Source organism: Grammomys surdaster, unplaced genomic scaffold, assembly GCF_004785775.1.
Source record: "Grammomys surdaster isolate TR1022 unplaced genomic scaffold, NIH_TR_1.0 130, whole genome shotgun sequence".
NCBI lineage: Eukaryota > Metazoa > Chordata > Mammalia > Rodentia > Muridae > Grammomys > Grammomys surdaster.
This window is the reverse complement of record NW_021604588.1, coordinates 10,880,544-10,899,908: the sequence shown is the minus strand read 5'-3', so window position 1 is coordinate 10,899,908 and position 19,365 is coordinate 10,880,544. Positions and strand designations below refer to the sequence as shown.

At 44.3% G+C, this 19,365-nt stretch overlaps 1 protein-coding gene across 1 annotated transcript in view; it reads left to right on the top strand.

Moving 5' to 3' along the window:
- Mpzl1 (myelin protein zero like 1) overlaps positions 1-19,333 on the top strand; it is a 41,238-nt gene extending 21,905 nt beyond the window's left edge. Inside the window, exons 2-6 of the mRNA XM_028759346.1 lie at positions 3,416-3,582; positions 6,250-6,463; positions 7,574-7,706; positions 10,324-10,429; positions 17,897-19,333. Of these exons, the coding sequence (XP_028615179.1) occupies positions 3,416-3,582; positions 6,250-6,463; positions 7,574-7,706; positions 10,324-10,429; positions 17,897-17,998 (722 nt within the window). The 3' untranslated portion in view covers positions 17,999-19,333. The remainder of the gene's footprint in view (positions 1-3,415; positions 3,583-6,249; positions 6,464-7,573; positions 7,707-10,323; positions 10,430-17,896) is intronic.
- The last annotated feature ends 32 nt before the right edge of the window (positions 19,334-19,365 follow it).

Genomic DNA, 19,365 nt, shown 5'->3' with positions numbered 1-19,365 from the left:
GGTTAACGGAAAGCCGGCCTACCGTACTAGAATTAGGGGCTTGGTTTGGGCATTTCAAATTTATGTGTTCTGAGTGGCCACTTTTAGGAGCCCTGAAGCGAGATGAAGTCACAGAGAGGAACGCTAAGTGCACATGGGTCAGAGTGTCCTGGAGCTTAGAGATGAGGAGAGCAGGGAAGGAGTAAGCCCTGAGGTAAGAATCCAGGGAGAAAAACCTTCCAGAGCCAGACCATAAGATGTCAAGGAGCAAGGAGGAACTCTGTCTGATAAGAGTCAGAACTTGACCGTTGATTAAGCCATGTGAGGGTTGTTTTCACTCCTTAGCAAGAACATTTTGGTTGGAGGAGTGGGGATGTAAAGCCGAGTTGGATTTCCTTATGAGAAAAAGGTATACACTGGACTGGGACTGTCTGGGGTTAGAATTCATAGTGAGGCTCTAAGGGCTGTGTGTGTGTGTTCATGGTGATAAGCTGTTTCAGAATGGCTTTACCCACCAGCTTAAAGTAATTAAATCAGGCCCATCTTACATATACTGCTGAGAACCTATTTAGGTATCTGACTAGGCTTTTTCTCAAAATTCTTGACTTTAAACTCTGCCACCTGGCTCTCATTGTGTAGGCTAGGCTGGCTTTGACATCTCGCCCTGTGGCAGGCTTCCAGTCTCCAGATCTCAGGGATCTTACCTAGCTACCCGGTTTCGTATGCAATAGTTCAAGGAAAGAGCCCTTTGCAAGTGGGCCCAGAGGCAAGGCTCTAACTTAAAAATCCTGGAGAAATTTTGTTTATGGACTTTAGAGAGTGGGACTTGCAGTTCCCACCATCTGAGGAAAAATGTGTCAAAACCACATGGAGTTAAGCCAGTGCAGCAAGCTAGGCTCCTGCAGCGAGCTGGTTAACTGGTCTGTCTTGTGCTTTGTCACGGGTTCTGAAACCCACGTCCCCCGGGCTGCTTTCCTGCCTGCCCACTGCAAGGAACGTCTTTTGTTTGCTTCTAGTCTCAAAGAAAGGCTTATTTTGAGGTCTGGACCACAAATAATAATCCATTGTTCCCTATAATAATAATCCACCCTCATAGAGTAGAAAAAATTTCCCTGATGCAGTGTGGCTATCAGTTTATTTAAAAGAATAGCCAAAGTACCCATTATATTCTGAGAATAAACATTTGCAAGATGGTTGGGAGGAATGAGGGGGTGCTCTTATTCTTCTTGGCTGGAGTCACAGTTAAACCCTCAGGGAGAAAATGGCCGTCGTCCCCGTGACAGTGCTGGTCTGTTCATTCTGAGGGTATCTGAACACAGCAGGTATTTATGCCAAACTGTTTCTTAGAAGAATACCTTATTTTGCAGATGGGTGTTTTTAAGTTAATAGTTTCAGGACAAACGCATTTAGCCTGTGAACGTGCCTCTGTTCCAAATGCCAGCCGCCTTACTGAGGCTGCCTCCTCTAACTGCCCTGCACTGGCCTCTGATTACAGATCTTGAGGGACAAAAAAGAGGCATTTAAAAATCACAAAATGGTAGACACATTTAAATAAGTGTTTCCTGGGCTTAGGCTAACTGAACAAACATGGAGGGTAAAATGCAAACCAAAACCAGTGTGATCAGAAATGTCTAGAGTACCCCATGTCCCTAGCACAGGGAAATTTTAAGGGTGGTTTCACTCAAAAACTAAATATACATTTTCCTGCCTTGAGTCCTTTAATATCAGGAAGAGTATCAGTTAAGATTAGTTTAAATTTAAATAGTGCTTTAAATATAAATGTGAGTAAAGCTTAATTCGATAACAATTGCAGTATGTTAGATGAATATAAAAACTGTCTAAATACGTAAGAATAAGACATTCATGTCATAAAAACAGTCCACCAGAGAAATCCCAAGACGTTCTCCCTGCCTCCTCCTCCCCTCCCGAGTTTTCTGTTCTGGAACTCACTTTGTAGATTAGGCTGGCCTCAGACTGTCAGAGACCTGCCTGCCCCTGCCTCCTGAGTGCTGGGATTAAAGGTCTGCCCCACCATACCCAGCTACCCAAGGAGGCAAGTGGTTGAATGATAATCTGTGAATCTGTGGCACAGTGAGAGTGTTTCCCATTGTATTAGATATTTTGCTATAGCTGTGTTGAAAGACATGGAGGGAAAAAAAAAAAAAGCCGGGCAGTGGTGGCACATGTCTTTAATCCCAGCACTTGGGAGGCAGAGGCAGGCGGATTTCTGAGTTCGAGGCCAGCCTGGTCTGCAGAGTGAGTTCCAGGACAACCAGGGCTATACAGAGAAACCCTGTCTCGAAAAACCAAAAAAAAAAAAAAAAAAAAAAAAAAAAGAAAGAAAGAAAAGGAGAAAAGACATGAAGGAAGCCTGAGACAATATTGCTGAGTCACTCAGAAAGGCTATCTATAGCGTGACTCCCGCTATACACTGCTGTGAAGGAGAAAAAAATCTAGAGGCCGAAAAAGGCCAGTGTTCCCAGGAGCTTGAGGGCATTGCTTAATCAGAGGCACTCAGAGATGTTCAGGAGAGTGAAATATTATATATGATACCTTAGTGAGGGTTATGCATTGTTACAGTCATTGTTAAAATCCATAGGACTTAGAAAGATCGTCTTTACAAGAATGAACCCTAATGTAAACTAGAGACCTCAGTTAACAGTACTGTAGCACTATGTTTATAATCGAGGCAAGGGTACCACACTGATACCAGATGTTATAACAGAGGACACTGGAGGAGGGGATGGACTTTGTAGCTCTTTGCCTACATTTTGCCTACAGGTTTCTGGAAACACGAAACTGCATTTACTGTTTTTCTTGCCTGTTTTTAAGATTTATTTATTTTGTTTTATATGTATGAGAATTGGGTCCAGGTACTCTACAAGAGCACCAAGTCCTCAAAACTGCTGAGCCATCTTTCCAGCCCCCAAAGGACTTTACCCCCAGACAGGGTCTTACTATATCTCTCTGGCTAACCTGGAATTTACTGTGTAAACAAGGCTGTCCTCAAACTCACAAAGATCTTACTGCCTCTGCCTCTGGAGTGCTAGGATTAAAGGCATTTGCTACCATACCTGGTTTGTCTGTTAATTTAAAAAAAGTTTTTGTTTTGTTTTTTATGATAGCCATATTAGTGAAAAATATTTAATTAATAAAAACTCAAAATTAACTAAAAATAATCATGTCTATAGTCCAGAGCAGGAGGATTCTGAATTCAAGGCCAGCTTGGGCTCCGTATTAAGACTTTGTCTTCAAATAAACAACATCTCACAAACAATTAAAAAAAAAACAACCAACCAACCAACAAACAAAAAAACAGACAGTGAACAATAACTCTGAAGAAACCCAGTAAGATCTCTCTCTTTGGTAAATATGTACAGGGATATTTCTGCCAAATCCTGCTTTTGAACTTTGTTTTTTGTTTTTCCCTCTTCAGTGACAGCTAGAATATCAGCCTTGGAGGTACATACTCCTAAAGAAATCTTTGTGGTGAACGGGACACAAGGGAAGCTGACATGCACGTTCGACTCTCCTAATACAACTGGATGGTTGACCACGGTCTCCTGGAGCTTCCAGCCAGACGGCACTGACAGCGCAGTGTCGGTAAGGACCACGCCCCTCACCCATTCTGCCCCAGCTCCCTCCTCTTCCGCCTGTGTTCATTGTTTCTTGTAGACTGCTCTGCTGTTCTGCAGTGATTCACTCAGAGCATCCACTTCTGAAATGAGATACTTCAGGGCTTTCTTCTCTTCCTTCAGAATGTTCCAGAATTAAGAGTTGCTCAGCATCTCTTAATGCAGCATGTTTCCTTGTCTTTTTAAGTATCTCCCTTTCCCTGTGGTCATCGTCCGTGTATCGTGTCCCCTCACCCCCACTTCAGTCCATCAGATCCCATTTGGAGTGTGCACAGAACACTCTGTTGGACCATGCTTTATCCCACATCTTTTCAGCTTACATTTGCCCCGTTTTTAATATCTATTTATTTTATGATATCTATCTATATCTGTCTCTGCTCTTCCCTGGGTATAATGAGAATCCGCCTGGCCTGTAGTTCCAGGATGCTGACAGACACAGCATGCTGACAGCAGAAGGGAAATGCTAAGAGTTTGGACAGAACATGTGTTAGTGTTGGTTTTCTTTTCTTTTTGTTGCTGTGGTAAAATACTGACCAAGGCAACTTGAAGGAGAAAGGGTTTTATTTTGGTTCGTAATTCAATAGCATACTCTGTTGTAGAGGAAAGACACGACAGCAGAGCTAGAAGTGGCTGGTCACATCACAGTGGCAGGAGGGAAGCAGGGGATGACAAATGCACACTCAGCTCACTTTCTCCTTTTTATACTGTCAATCCCAGCCTAGGGAATGATACCACCTACAGTGGGCAAATCTTCCCATATCAATTAACTAAGTCAATATAATAATCTCCCATAGGCATATTCAGAAAAACATCTATCTTTTTAGATTTCATGAATAATTGAGATTAGTCATCACAGAAAATCAGTGACCTGCTAGAAGCTAGTCTAGCTACTACGTAAGTGGATTCTTGTCAAACATGGGCCAACTGTTCCCATTCATTCTATAAAATGGAGCTAGTAAAACCACCCATAGAACGGTATCGAGAAAAGGAAAGTTCTCAATATGATGTCTAATGTAGAGAATTCATGTTACTGTTTTCCTGTTGATCCGTTGTGTGTCCTTTGGATAGTGGTACCTGCTTTAGCAATGTTGTACATTTTAGGTTGTCAGCACTAGGTAGGAAAAGAATGCCACCATCATTAAGTAAGAGTATCTAACTCTTGGGCCAGGCATGGTGGCTTACATCTTTAATCCCAGCACTTGGAAGGCAAAAGCAGGGGGATTTCTGTGAGTTTGAGGCCAGCCTGGTGTAAAAAGTGGGTTCTTAGAATGGTCAGGGTTCCCCCCAAAAAAAACTCAAAATGGTGACTCTTCTTTGGCTGATGAGTATGTGATTTGAATGTGTTCCCCAAATGTTTGTACTGTCTCCTAAGCCTGTTTGGAGGTCCCTAGGGTGAGGTTGGGTGAAGTGGTGAAAGTAGGGTCCCCATGATACACCAGTGACTCGAGAAGCAGAGACACTTGCCCTGGAACATATGTTCCATTTTCCCATAGGATACCCTCTGCCACGTTCTGATGCAGCAAGATGCTCCTGGTGCTGACTCCAGCTTTCCTCTGCATGAAGTCAGGTTCCAGACTTGACAGCACTGAACTGAGTTTTCTTCTCCTCTCTTTCCCGCTCTGTTCTTTGAGGGTAACTGTGTTCTTTGAAGTGGCTCTGTGAGATTGGGTCATGATTGTTCTGCCTTCTCCCTTCAGTCCCACTTCCCGTCTATATCTTTAGAGATAAGAACCTTTGCTGCCTGTCCTCCTCCAGTCTGGTCCATGGATTGGCATATAGTACCTGTTCCTTCTCCTCCTGCAGATGTGTGTGGGATGTGTGTCGCTGGTTCAGAGTGCGAGTTAAGGGAGTATTTGGAGATGATAACAGAATGAACGGAAAACTAGATTATTAAAAAAAAAAACTTGTTTACTAGGTTGACAATTTATTGTTTATTTTCTTGCTGGAGATTGGGGAGAAAGAGAGAAAGGAAGACAGCAACTGACTTTGAGCAGGCAAAATGTAACCCATCAGGATTGATGCTAACCAACAGTAATCACATGGACTGTGAATCAAAGCTGGGTTTAAATTCTGTCTCCGAGGCCTGTGACTTTGGGCAGGTCACTGAGGTTTTCTGAGCTTCCAGTTCCACATTTGTGAAGTTCAGGGCAGGCACTGGGAGATCAGGCTTTCTAAAATCGGGTAGGAATTGAAGAGAAAACAGAGAACTTGGGTTGTGTGTGAAACATTGACTGTTATGATAAGCACTGCATGGTAAGGGCGAGAGCAGGACGGGTTGCTACAAGGTTTATGGTGAACAATACTTTCTAAGCCCATTTTTGTGCTATAATAAAAAGCCAAGGACTGGGTAATTTATAAGAAACATAGATTTGTTTCTTCTAGATCCGGAGTCTGGAAAGCTGAAGACCACCAGACCTGGCATTTGGCAAGGACTTTCTTGTTGTGTTATCTCATAGTAGAAGCCAGAAAGACAAGAGAGTAAAAAGGCCCTTTGCCAACCCCTTGTGTGATTTGCATGTCTTTCTGTGGGGATCTTTTAAAAAAAAAGCAGCTAACCGCACAGCGTGGCTGTTCCCAGATGCCGGGGGTCTGTGCCTCTGAGAGTAGCTCACGAGTTCTTGTTTTCTTTTTGCAGTTTTTCCACTACTCACAAGGACAAGTGTACATTGGGGATTATCCACCATTTAAAGACCGAGTCACCTGGGCTGGGGACCTTGACAAGAAAGATGCATCAATCAATATAGAAAATATTCAGGCTGTTCACAATGGCACCTATATCTGCGATGTCAAAAATCCTCCCGACATTGTTGTGCGGCCTGGGCACATTAGGCTCCACGTGGTGGAAATAGGTAACTTCCAACAGTGGCTGATGGATGGACGGATGGATGGATGGATGGATGGACAGATGGACGGATGGATGGACAGATGGACGGATGGATGGTCTGCTTTGTTGTGGTTAGCTGGAGAATAAGATTTATGTTTCAAGGTGCATTTGGAAGGAAGATTTTTTTTTTTTTAATTTATTTTCATGGGTGTTAGATATCAACCCCCAGCCTTACAAATGCTGGCCAGTTACTTTACCGATGAGCCACATCCCCAAGTCCTGCAGGGAAGGTTTTTGCCTTCCAGCTATGCTTCCCATCTCGGCTGACACTGGAGGCTCAGCCTGGCAGAGACGATGGTTGGGAACTGCTCAGTACAGCAGGTGGCTTCCTTTCCCATGCCTCCATCTGGAGCCTGTGGCTGACTTCAGACAGATTAGTGTTCAGTGTTAAGACCAAGAAAGACCTGATTTACTCTGGCTAGATGAGGTAGGCTGTCCGGAAAGGAGATTGGGGCTATTTTGATACTGCCTGAGGTGATATTCAGTGTCTTTCAGAGCAATACAGAATTTTCTTCCCTTGTTTGAGATTTCTCAGGGAATGCAGGCTTCATTCTCTCCCCTCTCAGCAGTTTTTTGTTTTTTTTTGTTGTTTTTTGTTTATTTATTTATTTATTTATTTATTTATTTATTGGTTTTTCGAGACAGGGTTTCTCTGTGTAGCCCTGGCTGTCCTGGAACTCACTCTGTAGACCAGGCTGGCCTCGAACTCAGAAATCCGCCTGTCTCTGCCTCCCAAGTGCTGGGATCAAAGGCGTGCGCCACCACCGCCCGGCCCCTCTCAGCAGTTTTAAGCCAGAGAGTCAGTTGTGTGCAACTCCAGACTTCCTTTGACTGCAGAATGTTGGAGTGGGGTTGTGGGTATAGAAATGACTGGCTCTCTAGGTAATTTTCAACTGATATGCTGTGGGTATACCAGCTGAGGTTCATCTTTAGATGCTGCCCTGTGGAATTTGGCTAATAAGAGAGGATAAATAAAATAACTGCCACAGGGAGACTCTTGCTCATTAAGTTACTGAAATCCCATTTCTTCTCTCTGCGGTCCTGTACCCGAACCTCACCCTGTTCTCTCCTCTAGACAACCTGTTGGTGTTCCTGGTTTGGGTGGTGGTGGGCACTGTCACTGCTGTGGTCCTTGGCCTCACTCTACTCATCAGCTTGGTCCTGGTCGTCCTCTACAGAAGGAAACATTCAAAGCGGGATTATACTGGGTAAGAACTGCTACCTTGTAGGAAAGGGTTGGGGAGAAGAAACTGGGCTTTATAAACTTACTCTTTATGGGGAGAGCACTGCGAAGAATTAATCTGCTGTTTGCTTTTCTGTCGGGCTCAAGCAGTCCTAGGTGCTGTGTTATGTATGAGGAGGCAGACATCAGTGGCTTGCTGTTAGTTAGCATAAGATGCCAGTCTCCGTTCTGAGGGTTGGGGAAATGATTGGCTCAGCAGTCAGGTGCTGAGTTTCCATGCCGTCCACTCATCAGTTAGAGTTCTTAAGCCACAGACATCACTTACTCAATTTAAGTAATGCCTCAGATGGTGTAAGGGTTTGATTTTGCCAGGCATGGCGGCATCTGCCTGTAATTCTAGTACTTGGGAAATAGCTCAAGGTCATACTTGGCTTCATAGTAGGTTTGAGGCCAGCTTGAACTGCATGAGACCTTGTCTCAGAATAATAACAGGGTCTGGCATGACAGTTCAGCAGATAAAGATGGTACCCATGTGGTAGGAAGGAACTAAGCCCCGACAAGTTCTCCTTTGACTCCTATTTGCACGCCATAGTACCTATATATGTATGTTATCTCCCCCCCCACATCCTCCCACAAACAAATTAAAATGAGAAAAGGTTAAAAGTAGGTTTCATTGCAGTGTGTTGCTATTAATCTCATAAGGGCCTTCCTTTTGCTTGGTTGTATACGATGCCACGGGAGATGCTGTGCTAGTGACTGGCCCTCCTTGCCCTCTGTGGAGCGCAGCTTCTCTCTGCTGTAGTTCCCACCCCACTACACTGTGAGCAGCTTCGTCACTTTGCTTTGTGCTGGTTGCATGCGCTGGGAGGGTAAGAGTTAATGTCAAAACGCAAAAGGAAGAAAGAAGACATGACTTTGGTATGGTGTCTCACCAGGGACATCTGAGTGTAGGGTTGTGTCTAATTGCAAGACCTTCTCTTTTCCTGTCTCCAGCTGGAAAGCTAACCCAATATAAGCTATAGCACCCACTCGGTAAGACTGGGGGAGTGAAGGCTGGTTTCAAGTCAGGATAGCATGCGCAGTGTCACACACGCACAAGCTAACTTGAGTCATCCTAGAGGGACTGTGGTTAGGGAGTACCACATGCCCGGATGATGAGGGCGTCTCTCTGTGAGCTTTGCTGGCCTAGAGTGGTTAGGAGTGCTGTGTTTAAACAAGTCTGCGTGCTCTGATTCGGGTACTGCTGGCTTGGAATGCTTCTGTTCTGCTGAGTATCGCTCCCTTGCATGAGTGTTTTGTGATTAAATACAGTGGAATTGATGGTTCTCAGCATGAGGCTAGACTAAGGTAGCAATGCTTCAGACCGTAGTTCTTGCTTGGGGTTAATAAAGTGGGCGGGAAGCTATTCCTTGGGTCCTGCCTGCAGGGCTCCATGGTTGCTGCTGTTCTTACTCCCCCTCCAACCCACCACCATTTCTTGCTTTTCTTTCTTGGTATGCTGGGACCAGGTCCTGGTTAGATTCCCTTCTTAAGATGACATAGAAGATACATTGTCACTTAGAAGATACAGAAGGCACTGTAACTGGGCTGGGTCTCCTCTTCTACTCCCACTAGACACATGGTAACTGATCACACTGCCTGTTGCTTGTTAATATTATGCGTACATGTTCAGCCCGTTCCCCTTGTTGACACTAACCAGCCAGCTCTGTGCTAACCCAATAGCTATTATGGTTTGTTCAAGAATATGTCCTTGACTATACTGAAAATGTAAACATAACATCCAGGTGAAGTTAGGTTCATCTCTGTGTGTGTCTGTGTGTGTGATTTTCATACATGAATTTTATTGTCAATGATTATGACCTTCTTTGTATTGAATAATCGAACAGTTTGGCTTAGGGCATAGCCTTCCAGCCAGAGAAGGCCCGTTTGCAAAATGCCCGGGAAGCTTTAGTCTTAGTCACGACACTAAATGTGGTCCACTCCAGACTCCTCACTTAAGATAGCATGTCAGCACTGATGACAGCCCTAACGACCTGCTTCCTGGTTTATTCATGAGGCAGCACTCGTTTACAGATTGTCCTAGGCCTCTCTCACAGAGTTCATTCCGTGTTACATTCCATGTTGCATTCCAGAGTTTCTTGTGGATCATGACGTCCTGACTGTTGTGTTTTGAGGTTTTTGTGTTTATTGGTTTTGTTTGGTTGTGATGTTGATAGGGAAACAAAATGTGGGCAACTAAAGAACGGGAGGAGCAAGGGGGCCGCTGGGCTGGGTCTGGATGTAGACCTATAATTTTGAAATTCATCCAGAAGACAGTTTCCTGGGATGACGACTAAAGGTTTCAGCCATTAAGCAAATGGAGGTTATTCTCTTGAACATTTATCTGGAGGCAGGGTGGATGGCAGGAGAAAAGACAGCATGCACACAGAATCACAGGGTCTCCCACACTGAAAGAATCCCAGTCGCCCCGCCCCCTTAGCAGCATGCCGATTGGTTGAGAAAGATCCAGGGTTTCCACGGTTCTGTTTCCTGTCATTTTGCTTTTGTGCATCTGTTGCCATCACTTGCATCGCTATATTTTTGTTTCCATTTATTGTAATTTTTTGTTTTTACATTTGTTCTTCAAATCGTCACTTCATCAGCTGCAGTACCTCAGAGCGTTTGTCACCAGTTAAGCAGGCTCCACGGAAGTGTCCCTCCGACACAGAGGGTCTAGTAAAAAGTCCGCCTTCCGCCGGATCTCACCAGGTAACAGCTGATGGCGCTCTGCTCTAAGGTTTGGTACATGATAAATTCTGGGGTATGAGGGCGAATCCTGCATCGTGATAGAGCCATGCAGACAGAACAGAGAAAGGGAGGAAGATGGAGGAAATAAAGGGGCGGTCTAAGACCACAAAAAACTGTGTTTAAAAAGAACTGATCTCAGGAAAGTTTTCCACCAAACCACCACTAACGTTTACTAAAAAACGTGACTCCTTTGACCCAAGTGCAAGTAGCAAGTGACGTAGTCAGCTGTAAAGCATTCTTTAGTTGCCCAAGGAAACAAAGTTTAGTAAACTATAATCTAAAGAAACTGTAAGAGTTTATCAGGGAAGGGCTGGAGGAGTAGTTCATTTGGTAAAGTTCTTGAAAGAGGACCTGGGTTCAGTCCTTAGAGCCCACATAGAGGGAGGGAAGGGGCTGGGTGTGGTGACTTGTGCTTAAGGTCGCAGTGCTGGGGAGGTAGAGACAATGGACCCCTTAATTAAGCTCACTGGATAGCAACCCCCAACCCCAGAAGTTAGGAGGGAAAGTTGGTGTTCTCAGTATTGATAATAAAACAAGAAATTTATTTCATGACCAGACACAGTGATCAGGATTTATGATGCAGAGTACCAGAAAATTTATTTTCATGGAAAAAATGGTATTTGTGGTATTTATAATAAAATAGAGAACTGATTTTTCTTTAGAAAAAATTAGAAGGGAGCACTTGACTGCTCTTGTAGAGGACCCTGGTTCAATTCCCAGAACCCACATGGTGGCTCACAGTCATTTATATAGTACAGGCAATCCAGTACCCTCTCCTGACTTCACAGGCTCCAGACACAAAGGTGATGTATGTGTATATATGCAGGAAAATAAACACATAGAGACAGAATAATCTAAAAAACATTTTTAAGTGAGAGGAAACGCTTATCTGAATAATTTATAGGCTAGATTATTAAGGACGGGTGTTTGGGTTCTACTTGTTACAGGAACTACTGAGAATATTTGGAACTTGGCACAGGATGCAGCGTCTTGCTTCGTATGTGCCTTTACTGTGCTGTTTGAATGGTGACTGTGGCTTCCTCAGAGCCTCACAGCTTAGTGCCTGTGAGGTCTGCGAGGAGTAGAAACCATTCTAAGGAATTGGCCAATTCTGTTTTGCCCTAAAGAGGTGATAGCTAAAGGGACTGGATGGTTTTCACAGACAGTAAAAAGAGTATATATTCTTATATATACTGTTCCATAAGTAACATAGTGGCCTTAGTCCACGGGTCTTACATGTAAGGATACCTAGGCCAGTAAGGAAGCTGGGGCACTGTGCTGAACTTGTAAAAGAATACCAGGAAGGGTCAGGATTGGGATTCAAACCTAGACTAACAGACAGCAGGTGTTGGACAGCAGCAGCAGGCTCAGAACCCGTTCCTGTTCCCCTCCTCCCCCTCCTTCCCTCCATTTCCACAGTATTCCACAGTTTACTGATTGGGCCCTGACTAGGAATAGGATTGTAGTGACATCATGAGAGTTATAAATAGGTTTAATGGCTAACAAAACCTTGCAGAAGTTTTGTTCCGCCTTTGGGATGAGGCGGGCATTGCTTTTCTGCTGAAAACAAACTCTTAGTGTGGAACACTGAGACCATCGATTTAGAGACACTGTAGAATTAAGGGGATATGACAGTCTGATCTCTCAAAGGGAAGAAACAGTGCAGGCCCTGTAATTGCACCAGTGTGCCACAGACTGCACTGCAGGGAAGGAAACGGGAGACGATAGGGATGCACGCAGGAATCAGACATTCCAAAGGAGGAGAGCACATGACCGTGTGTATGTCGGCGTTTCTGAGAGTTTGGGGCTGAGTATACAGGATAGAAAACGTTTGAGACCAGGGAAGGACCCACCTGAAAAGAACAAGACACATTGTGCTCGGAGATCCCCTGGAGCTGGGAACAGTTTTGAGTTGGTTCTGGTGCTCGGAGTAGTCACACCTTTATAGCTGTAATACTTGAGTAAAGGGTACTCTGCACCCACAGTTTCAGAGCTGGTAATCCTCTAGAGAATTAAACTACACAACAAAACGAAGCAATGCCAGCAACCCAGTGCCCAATAGTGTAAAATTCTTAATGTCTGATACCGATCAAAAATGGGTAGGCATATGGCTAGGTATGGTAACACACACTTGTAATACCAGTACTTGGGAGGCTGAGACAGGAGGATTGCCTAAAGACCAAGCTGGGCTACATGGAGACCCTGCCTCAAAGACCCTAGTTTCCTAAGGGAAACTAGGCATATAAGAAGCCAGCAATCAGTGGATAAAAACCACCAGCCTGGGAGTAGCTGGGAGTATAGCTCAGGAGTTATAGCGCTTGCTGCGTTTGCATAGTTCCCAGGAACCACGCAGTGCCCCGCAGCCATCTATAACTCCAGTTCTAGGGGACCTGACATGACAACTCTTTCTGGCTTCCTTGAGCACCCAGCACACACACGATTCATATACATACATGCAAGCAACATTCATGCATAAAAAAAAAATCAGCCTTTTAAATTCAAGCCCAGAAATGACAGATAATGGGATTTGAAAACAAGGACCTTAAACTTGTTAAATCCTACAGGTAAACAAGAAGACAGAGAACGTTGTACATAATGACAGAAGAAAGATCAGACAAGTGAGGCAGAACTGACTGGAAGGAGGACGCTGGGTGCCTCTGATGGAAGCCCAGCACTCGGGAGGTAGAGGCAGAATGACCACAAGCTTGAGGCCAGCCTGAGTTACAGAGTGGGCCTGAAGAAAATTCAGGGTGGGGAGTGTGACCACAACAAAGATTAAATACTACTGAAGAAAACATCGGGGAACATGAAGCCATTAGATGTTGTCTAAATTGAAGTATGCCCCAAACAACAACAACAAAACCCCAGAATTTTCCATTTAATATTTTGGGTGGGGGAAGGGCTGCCTTTGACTGTTAGTAACTGTAACCATGGGAAACAAAACTGAGACTGAAAAGGAGACATAGTAAACTCAGCCATGTCCGTTACTGTGATTCTGTTCTGAACACTCCGGTGAAGAGTTGGAGGGGTAGAGATCATAGTGGTAGAGAAGAGCCTTTTTAGCTTTCGACAAAACCCTAGGTTAAGTTTCCAATCCAAGGTATAGATAGATAGGTACATAGCTAGGTAGGAAGATGATAGATAGATAAATTGATAAGTGGCTTGTAGGCAGGTGGATAGATAGATAATGGTAGGACTGAGTAAAGCATACTTTGGCTTGGTTTATGGCACACCTATAATCCTAGCATTTGGGAGGCTTGGTTAGGAGGATCAAGAATTCAAGGCCAGTCTGGGGCACTACAAGATTGAATCTCAAAAAGAAACATATTTATTCTTAGAAGGTTATTTTCTAAATCATGTCTCTCCCTTTTAAAAGTTACAATTAATGAAATTTTTGCCTTGCCTATTGGTGGAATTTGTCAATTCATTGACAGTTGGCACAACAATACTATGAAGTGAATGACATGATTTTCAGATTTACTGGATAGGTTTTTTGTTTATTTGTTATCTTAATGATTTTTTTCCATGGCCATGTTTGAAGACCTCTGCAGAGGGGAGACCCTCACTCAAGTCTCAGAAAGTCGCGACTACCCAGTAATCTGCTCGAGACACTGTGTACCAGAGCAATAGTGAGGTTTATTAGGGTGTGACAACTAGCTGCCGGTCAATTCGTATGCCCACGCAGGAGCTGAATTGACCCCGACAGCCAGTTTGAGAGGGGTTTTTAAAGGGAAAAACCACAAACCAAGGAATGGGGAAAGGGTGAGGGGTTGCTAGGGTGGTATAACATAAAAATGGTGGAACATTCCAAAGGAACCCAACCTACGTGAGTCAGGATCAGGTGAAAACTCTCTGTACGCTTATCTTTCTCAAGAATGTGGTCCTGCCCTGTTACTTCGTCCTTGCCCTGTCACTGCGGTTCTCAGCTTGGTTCCACCTGGCTATCTTGCATTCTAGCCAGTTCCCGTAACTAGTCTGTCCACATTCTTAACTTGCTTCATGGCTCGATTTCTCCATGTCTTTATAAAGAAAGCCTAAAGAATATTTTATATGTCTAAAAAGGATTCTATATACCCAGTATCTATAATTTTTCACTCTACATGTTAACTTACCTCAGAAGCTGCTCTGCTAGGGTTCAGATTTTGCTTCAGATAGTCCTTCATCCTCAAGCTCCTTAGACCACTGGTGATTAATCTGCTAACTGCTTTTGCTCACCTCAGCCCTCCCTTCAGATAGTTTACCTCCCTCTTGGGCAAGTTGCTCCTGAGAGTCCCAAGAGCACCTCTGTGCTTTTGGGTGCTTTGTCTTCCTTAGGGCCACAGCATTCTTACTGAAGGTACAAGTTCAAGTGTGCCGTCTCTGCATCCTCTGCAGTTTCTTTCTTCAGGTTTGTTGACAATCCTGTCTCAGCTTCCCAAGTCCTAGGATTACAGGCACTATCACTCTTGACTAGCCACAAACTTCCTTTTTTTTTTTTTTTGTAGTCCTTTTCTCTCTGCTTCACACGGAGCTTTTGTTTTTGGCATCACCAAAAAATGGCTAACAGGAAGAAACCCCCAGGTCTCCTGGTGTGCAGTATCTATTATCAAAGAGACAGTGCCAGAAACCCCACAGACTCTTTTGTTTCTAATACCTGCGGGCCAAGAATTGGTCACCTCTTCTTGTCACCTGCAAGGGTCAATCATTGTGTCTGGCAGAGATAACTTTAGGATTCACCTGGGGACCCAAATGGTGAGGTCCTTAACCTCCAGAAAAACAAAAACAAGCAAACAAAAACAAATACAGAGGGTGAATAGCAGAACCACAGGAGGTCTCCAACAGCGCAGCAGGAAACAGGATGGGTTGGGTAGGGGTGGTCTTTAGTTCTCGATCTGTCTGGTTCTACGAAGCAGGCAAATTCTTTCCTGTTTGACTAATTCTCAACTCTCTTGATAATCAAAATTGGTTTGTCCCAAAGAGTCATAACATATAGTTTAACTTTTATCTTTGCCCTCTAAAACCCAGCGAAGTAAATCCTGGAAATAATGTTTTGCCAATAGTTTGTAAGCACGTGGTGAAGGCAGGTGTTCCCTCTCAGGAAGTGCTAAGGGGTTGAAAGTGAGTCTTTTCAGATTGGGAAGCAGAGGCAGGTGGAGCTCTGTTAGTTTAAGGTCTGGATGCTGCTCTCTTCTTTCTGTAGCCTTTCCCTCACGTGGCTCTCTGAGAAGGCAGGGCTCCATCCTGAGACATGTTCCACAGAGACTCGGGTGTGCATCCCCTTCTAACTGGCTCCAGAACCAGGCTTCCGAGAGCTGTTCTAGATGAAGCTGACCTCACCCACGCCCCCACAGCATTATTTCATACATTCCTTCATCTGGCATGGCCCCTACATAATCTCAAAAGTTCTAGGTGATTCACTACTGAAGATGCTGATTTTACACCTGTCGTATTCTAAGGGGGAGAAGGAGCAGACTGATCAGACATTGGTAAGCACCTGAAGAAAGCCAGTCCAGCCCCAGGAAGGATTTCTGTCTCAACCTTTCCAGGTCACCTTACAGTGAAACACAGTCGTGTGTCACGTGACTGCTGAGATGATTCCGTATAGTTTTCTTCTCCGTTTCCTACTCATGCTGTGTCAGTTACCTGCTACTGTGTATGTAACTGCTCCACAGCGAAGGGCTGAAAACAGTCGACTCTGCACGTCAGTCAGGATGCTCTGGTTTTGGTTTACTGGATCAGTTACCTCAGAGCGTTGGAAAGTTTGTGTGACATGATGCTGGCAGTAACAGCTAGCATCTGTCATGCGCACTGTCCGGCACTGCCTAGGTCACTCACAAGTACCATTTCAGTTTCATAACAAGGCCAAAGGTCTCGTCAGAGCAGATTCAAAGTATGCCCAATGCCACATGGTCATCTTCCAGACTGCATAGAGTGCCTCATGAATTCTAGTGACTGATTTTACTACCTATGATTTGCTGTCACACAGCCCTGCCCCTGGGCCTGTCTTCCCTGTGGAAGTCAGGATACTGAACTCTGCAGGAAGGATCCCAGCTTACATACTGGAGGACATAGGTTGGGCTCCTGGCAACCGAGGACTTTGGCTACTGTACCTGCTGTTTTACTATAATAGGAAGCTGAAGAACACCTCTAAACCTCTCAAAGTTCCCTGGATTGGGAGAAGACCTGACTTTGGGTTGCACTACATTTTTCTTCTTTTCTTTTTTCTCTTTTTTTTTGTTTTTGTTTTTTTTTTGTTTTTGGTTTTGTTTTTTGTTTTTCAAGACAGGGTTTCTCTGTGTAGCCCTGGCTGTCCTGGAACTCACTCTGTAGACCAGGCTGGCCTCGAACTCAGAAATCTGCCTGCTTCTGCCTCCCAAGTGCTGGGATTAAAGGCGTGCGCCACCATCGCCCGGCACATTTTTCTTCTTAAACTAGAGCTGTTTTGTTTTTATTTACAGTTTTACAGATTTAAAGGAATTGAGAAAGTTGTAAATGTAAACTGCCTTTCCGACAGTTGGACCATCAGCCTTTGCCCAGACTTTGTCTCCCCCCGCCCCTCCAGACTCAGGTCCCAGAAGCCCAGCCTCTCTTGCTTGCTTTCCTGAATTGGACTCTGACACTCATCTCTGACTTCGTTGGCTTCCTTGATGTGGAGGGGGAAGAGGAGCACTTCTACTTTAATCTATCTAGAGTTTTTCTTTACATTTCTTAGACTGTGAATTTATTAAGAAGAAGAAGAAAAGGCTTAGAAGGATAGTTACCTGATCCTGGAACTCCAGCAGGCTGGCAGTAATGCTCAGTGGTGGGGCATTCTTAGCCTGGCTAAGACAGAGGAACTGTCTGTCCCTAACACCCGAGAAGGCTGCAGGGAGCGAGCACAAAGCCTCAGAACGTTAATTGATCATGATAGGGTCAGACTGAAAGGATTGTGTTGTATTTACATTGAATATTTGAACTGTTTGAGGATCTTTTCGTATAAATTGACCAGCACAAAATAATCATATGGGTGGCATCTATATGTTGTGTTCTAATAGGATGATTCTGAAACTTAGCAGCCCTTGGGTTGGGCAAGGGCCCAACCTAGTTCTTACACTGGGTTCTAGTTGAAAATGCTGAAGAGTGCTTTGATAGCCTAGTCAATTAAGGAACATTGCCAAGAAGGAATGTTACATATTTTTTATGGAAATGTTTAACTATACAGAAATCCAAAAGGAATAACATAACTAATTTTCATGTACCAGCTTTGGTGGCATCAGTAGATGCCCACCCTGGTTTTAAGATCAATTCTAAACATGTCATATGGAATCTTAACTCCTCAAAGGAGCCGAAGAGCGTTGGAAGCTTTAGCTTGGGCTATGGAAGCCTGAAAGTATGGCTGTGATGATTGCTGTTCCTGTAGCTCAGGGGCCATCAGTTTTTCCAAACCTCTAATTGGTTTCTCTTCTCCAGGGCCCAGTCATATACGCACAGTTAGACCACTCTGGCGGACATCACAGTGGCAAGATTAATAAGTCAGAGTCTGTTGTATATGCGGACATCCGGAAAGACTAAGAGAACACTGCAAACATTTCTTAAGCAAGAAACAAATCCAAAGTGGACTCTTGTGCAGATAATGTCCATAACCGCGTGTGGCCTTGAGGACTCAGGCAAGGACAAGCACATGTATACTCAGAGAAGAAAATGTGTATAAAGGATGTGTATATTCTATTTAATCTTCCTGATGTGAGAGGCCAGCGTTGCATGATGAAATGGTATGAGCCTACGTGTGTGTAAATTGTCTTGCTGTTTCTGTATATTCTTTCAGAGTCATTTCTAGCTGGAAAGTTTCAGAAACATCCTGTCGTCCCATGCGTGATATGGTTTGCCTTAATGAAGACTCTGCAGAACTGTTAGTCCTTCAACAGACGTGGCCCTTTCATCTAAGGGCTCAACCAGTCTAAGCATTTCTTGTAGTTAGAGACTGAGCGTTCAGTGGAAGTGTGTCTCTCGAAGTATCAGGACCATTCACTCTGTGCTCGTGCTAGCTGATAGACACTGTCCATCAACCGTGCCACCTGAGGACAGTTTGACAAGGTTTTGTTGATGCTTTTCTAAAATATGAGGGAATGTTGAACTTGAGATCATCCTCATCACTGTCTTATTAGCTAAGATCTCACTGGGTTCTTGTCAGCATGCAGACAGCTGGCTGTGGTGGTTAAAAGGGTACAAATTACAGAGCCCCAGCATGACGTTAACATGTGAAAGTCTTCAGAGGAAGCCAGCATCTTCCTTTCTCCTCCTCTTAGAGATTCTATGAATGAACCACACATTCTAGATACCTCCTGACACCTCTTTACCGGCTCCTTGTGGTGCTGAGATGGTGTATATGGTGCTAGTTCTCTGTGGGCTTTGTTCAAATGACACCTCTTCTTAAGGGCGTTCTAAATCTGGCTCTATGACCTCCCTGCCCAGTCAGAACCAAATCCTCTGTTGGCCCAAGCCAGCCTTCTCCCCTAGGCAGAAACAGTTAGCTGCCAGCATCCTGGACTGAGCCTGCAGCCTGGTTCCAGCTGCTTGCTGGACAATGTGCAGACCTCATGGCCTGACTCCACACACCACCTCCTTTGGAGTATCCGGTCTCTTTCCTGCAACTCCGAGTTCTGGGCCTGGCTACAGATAACAGTGAGGTCACATCCAGATGGCAGACCTGTGCTTCCTGTGTCTTCTACCAGAAGAGTGCATGCGAATGGATAAGAGACAGCTAAAAGGGATGGTTTTTAAAATTCCTGTCTGTATTTTTCTCATGGAAATGTATCCAGCTAGGAGAGATACCAAGTTCATTGTTACTTTTTGATATTTTCATTTGTACTTCTGTGAATATTTTAATACATCTTTTTCAATTTCTGACTGGTGGTGTCTGCTTGTTTTTAATCAAACAG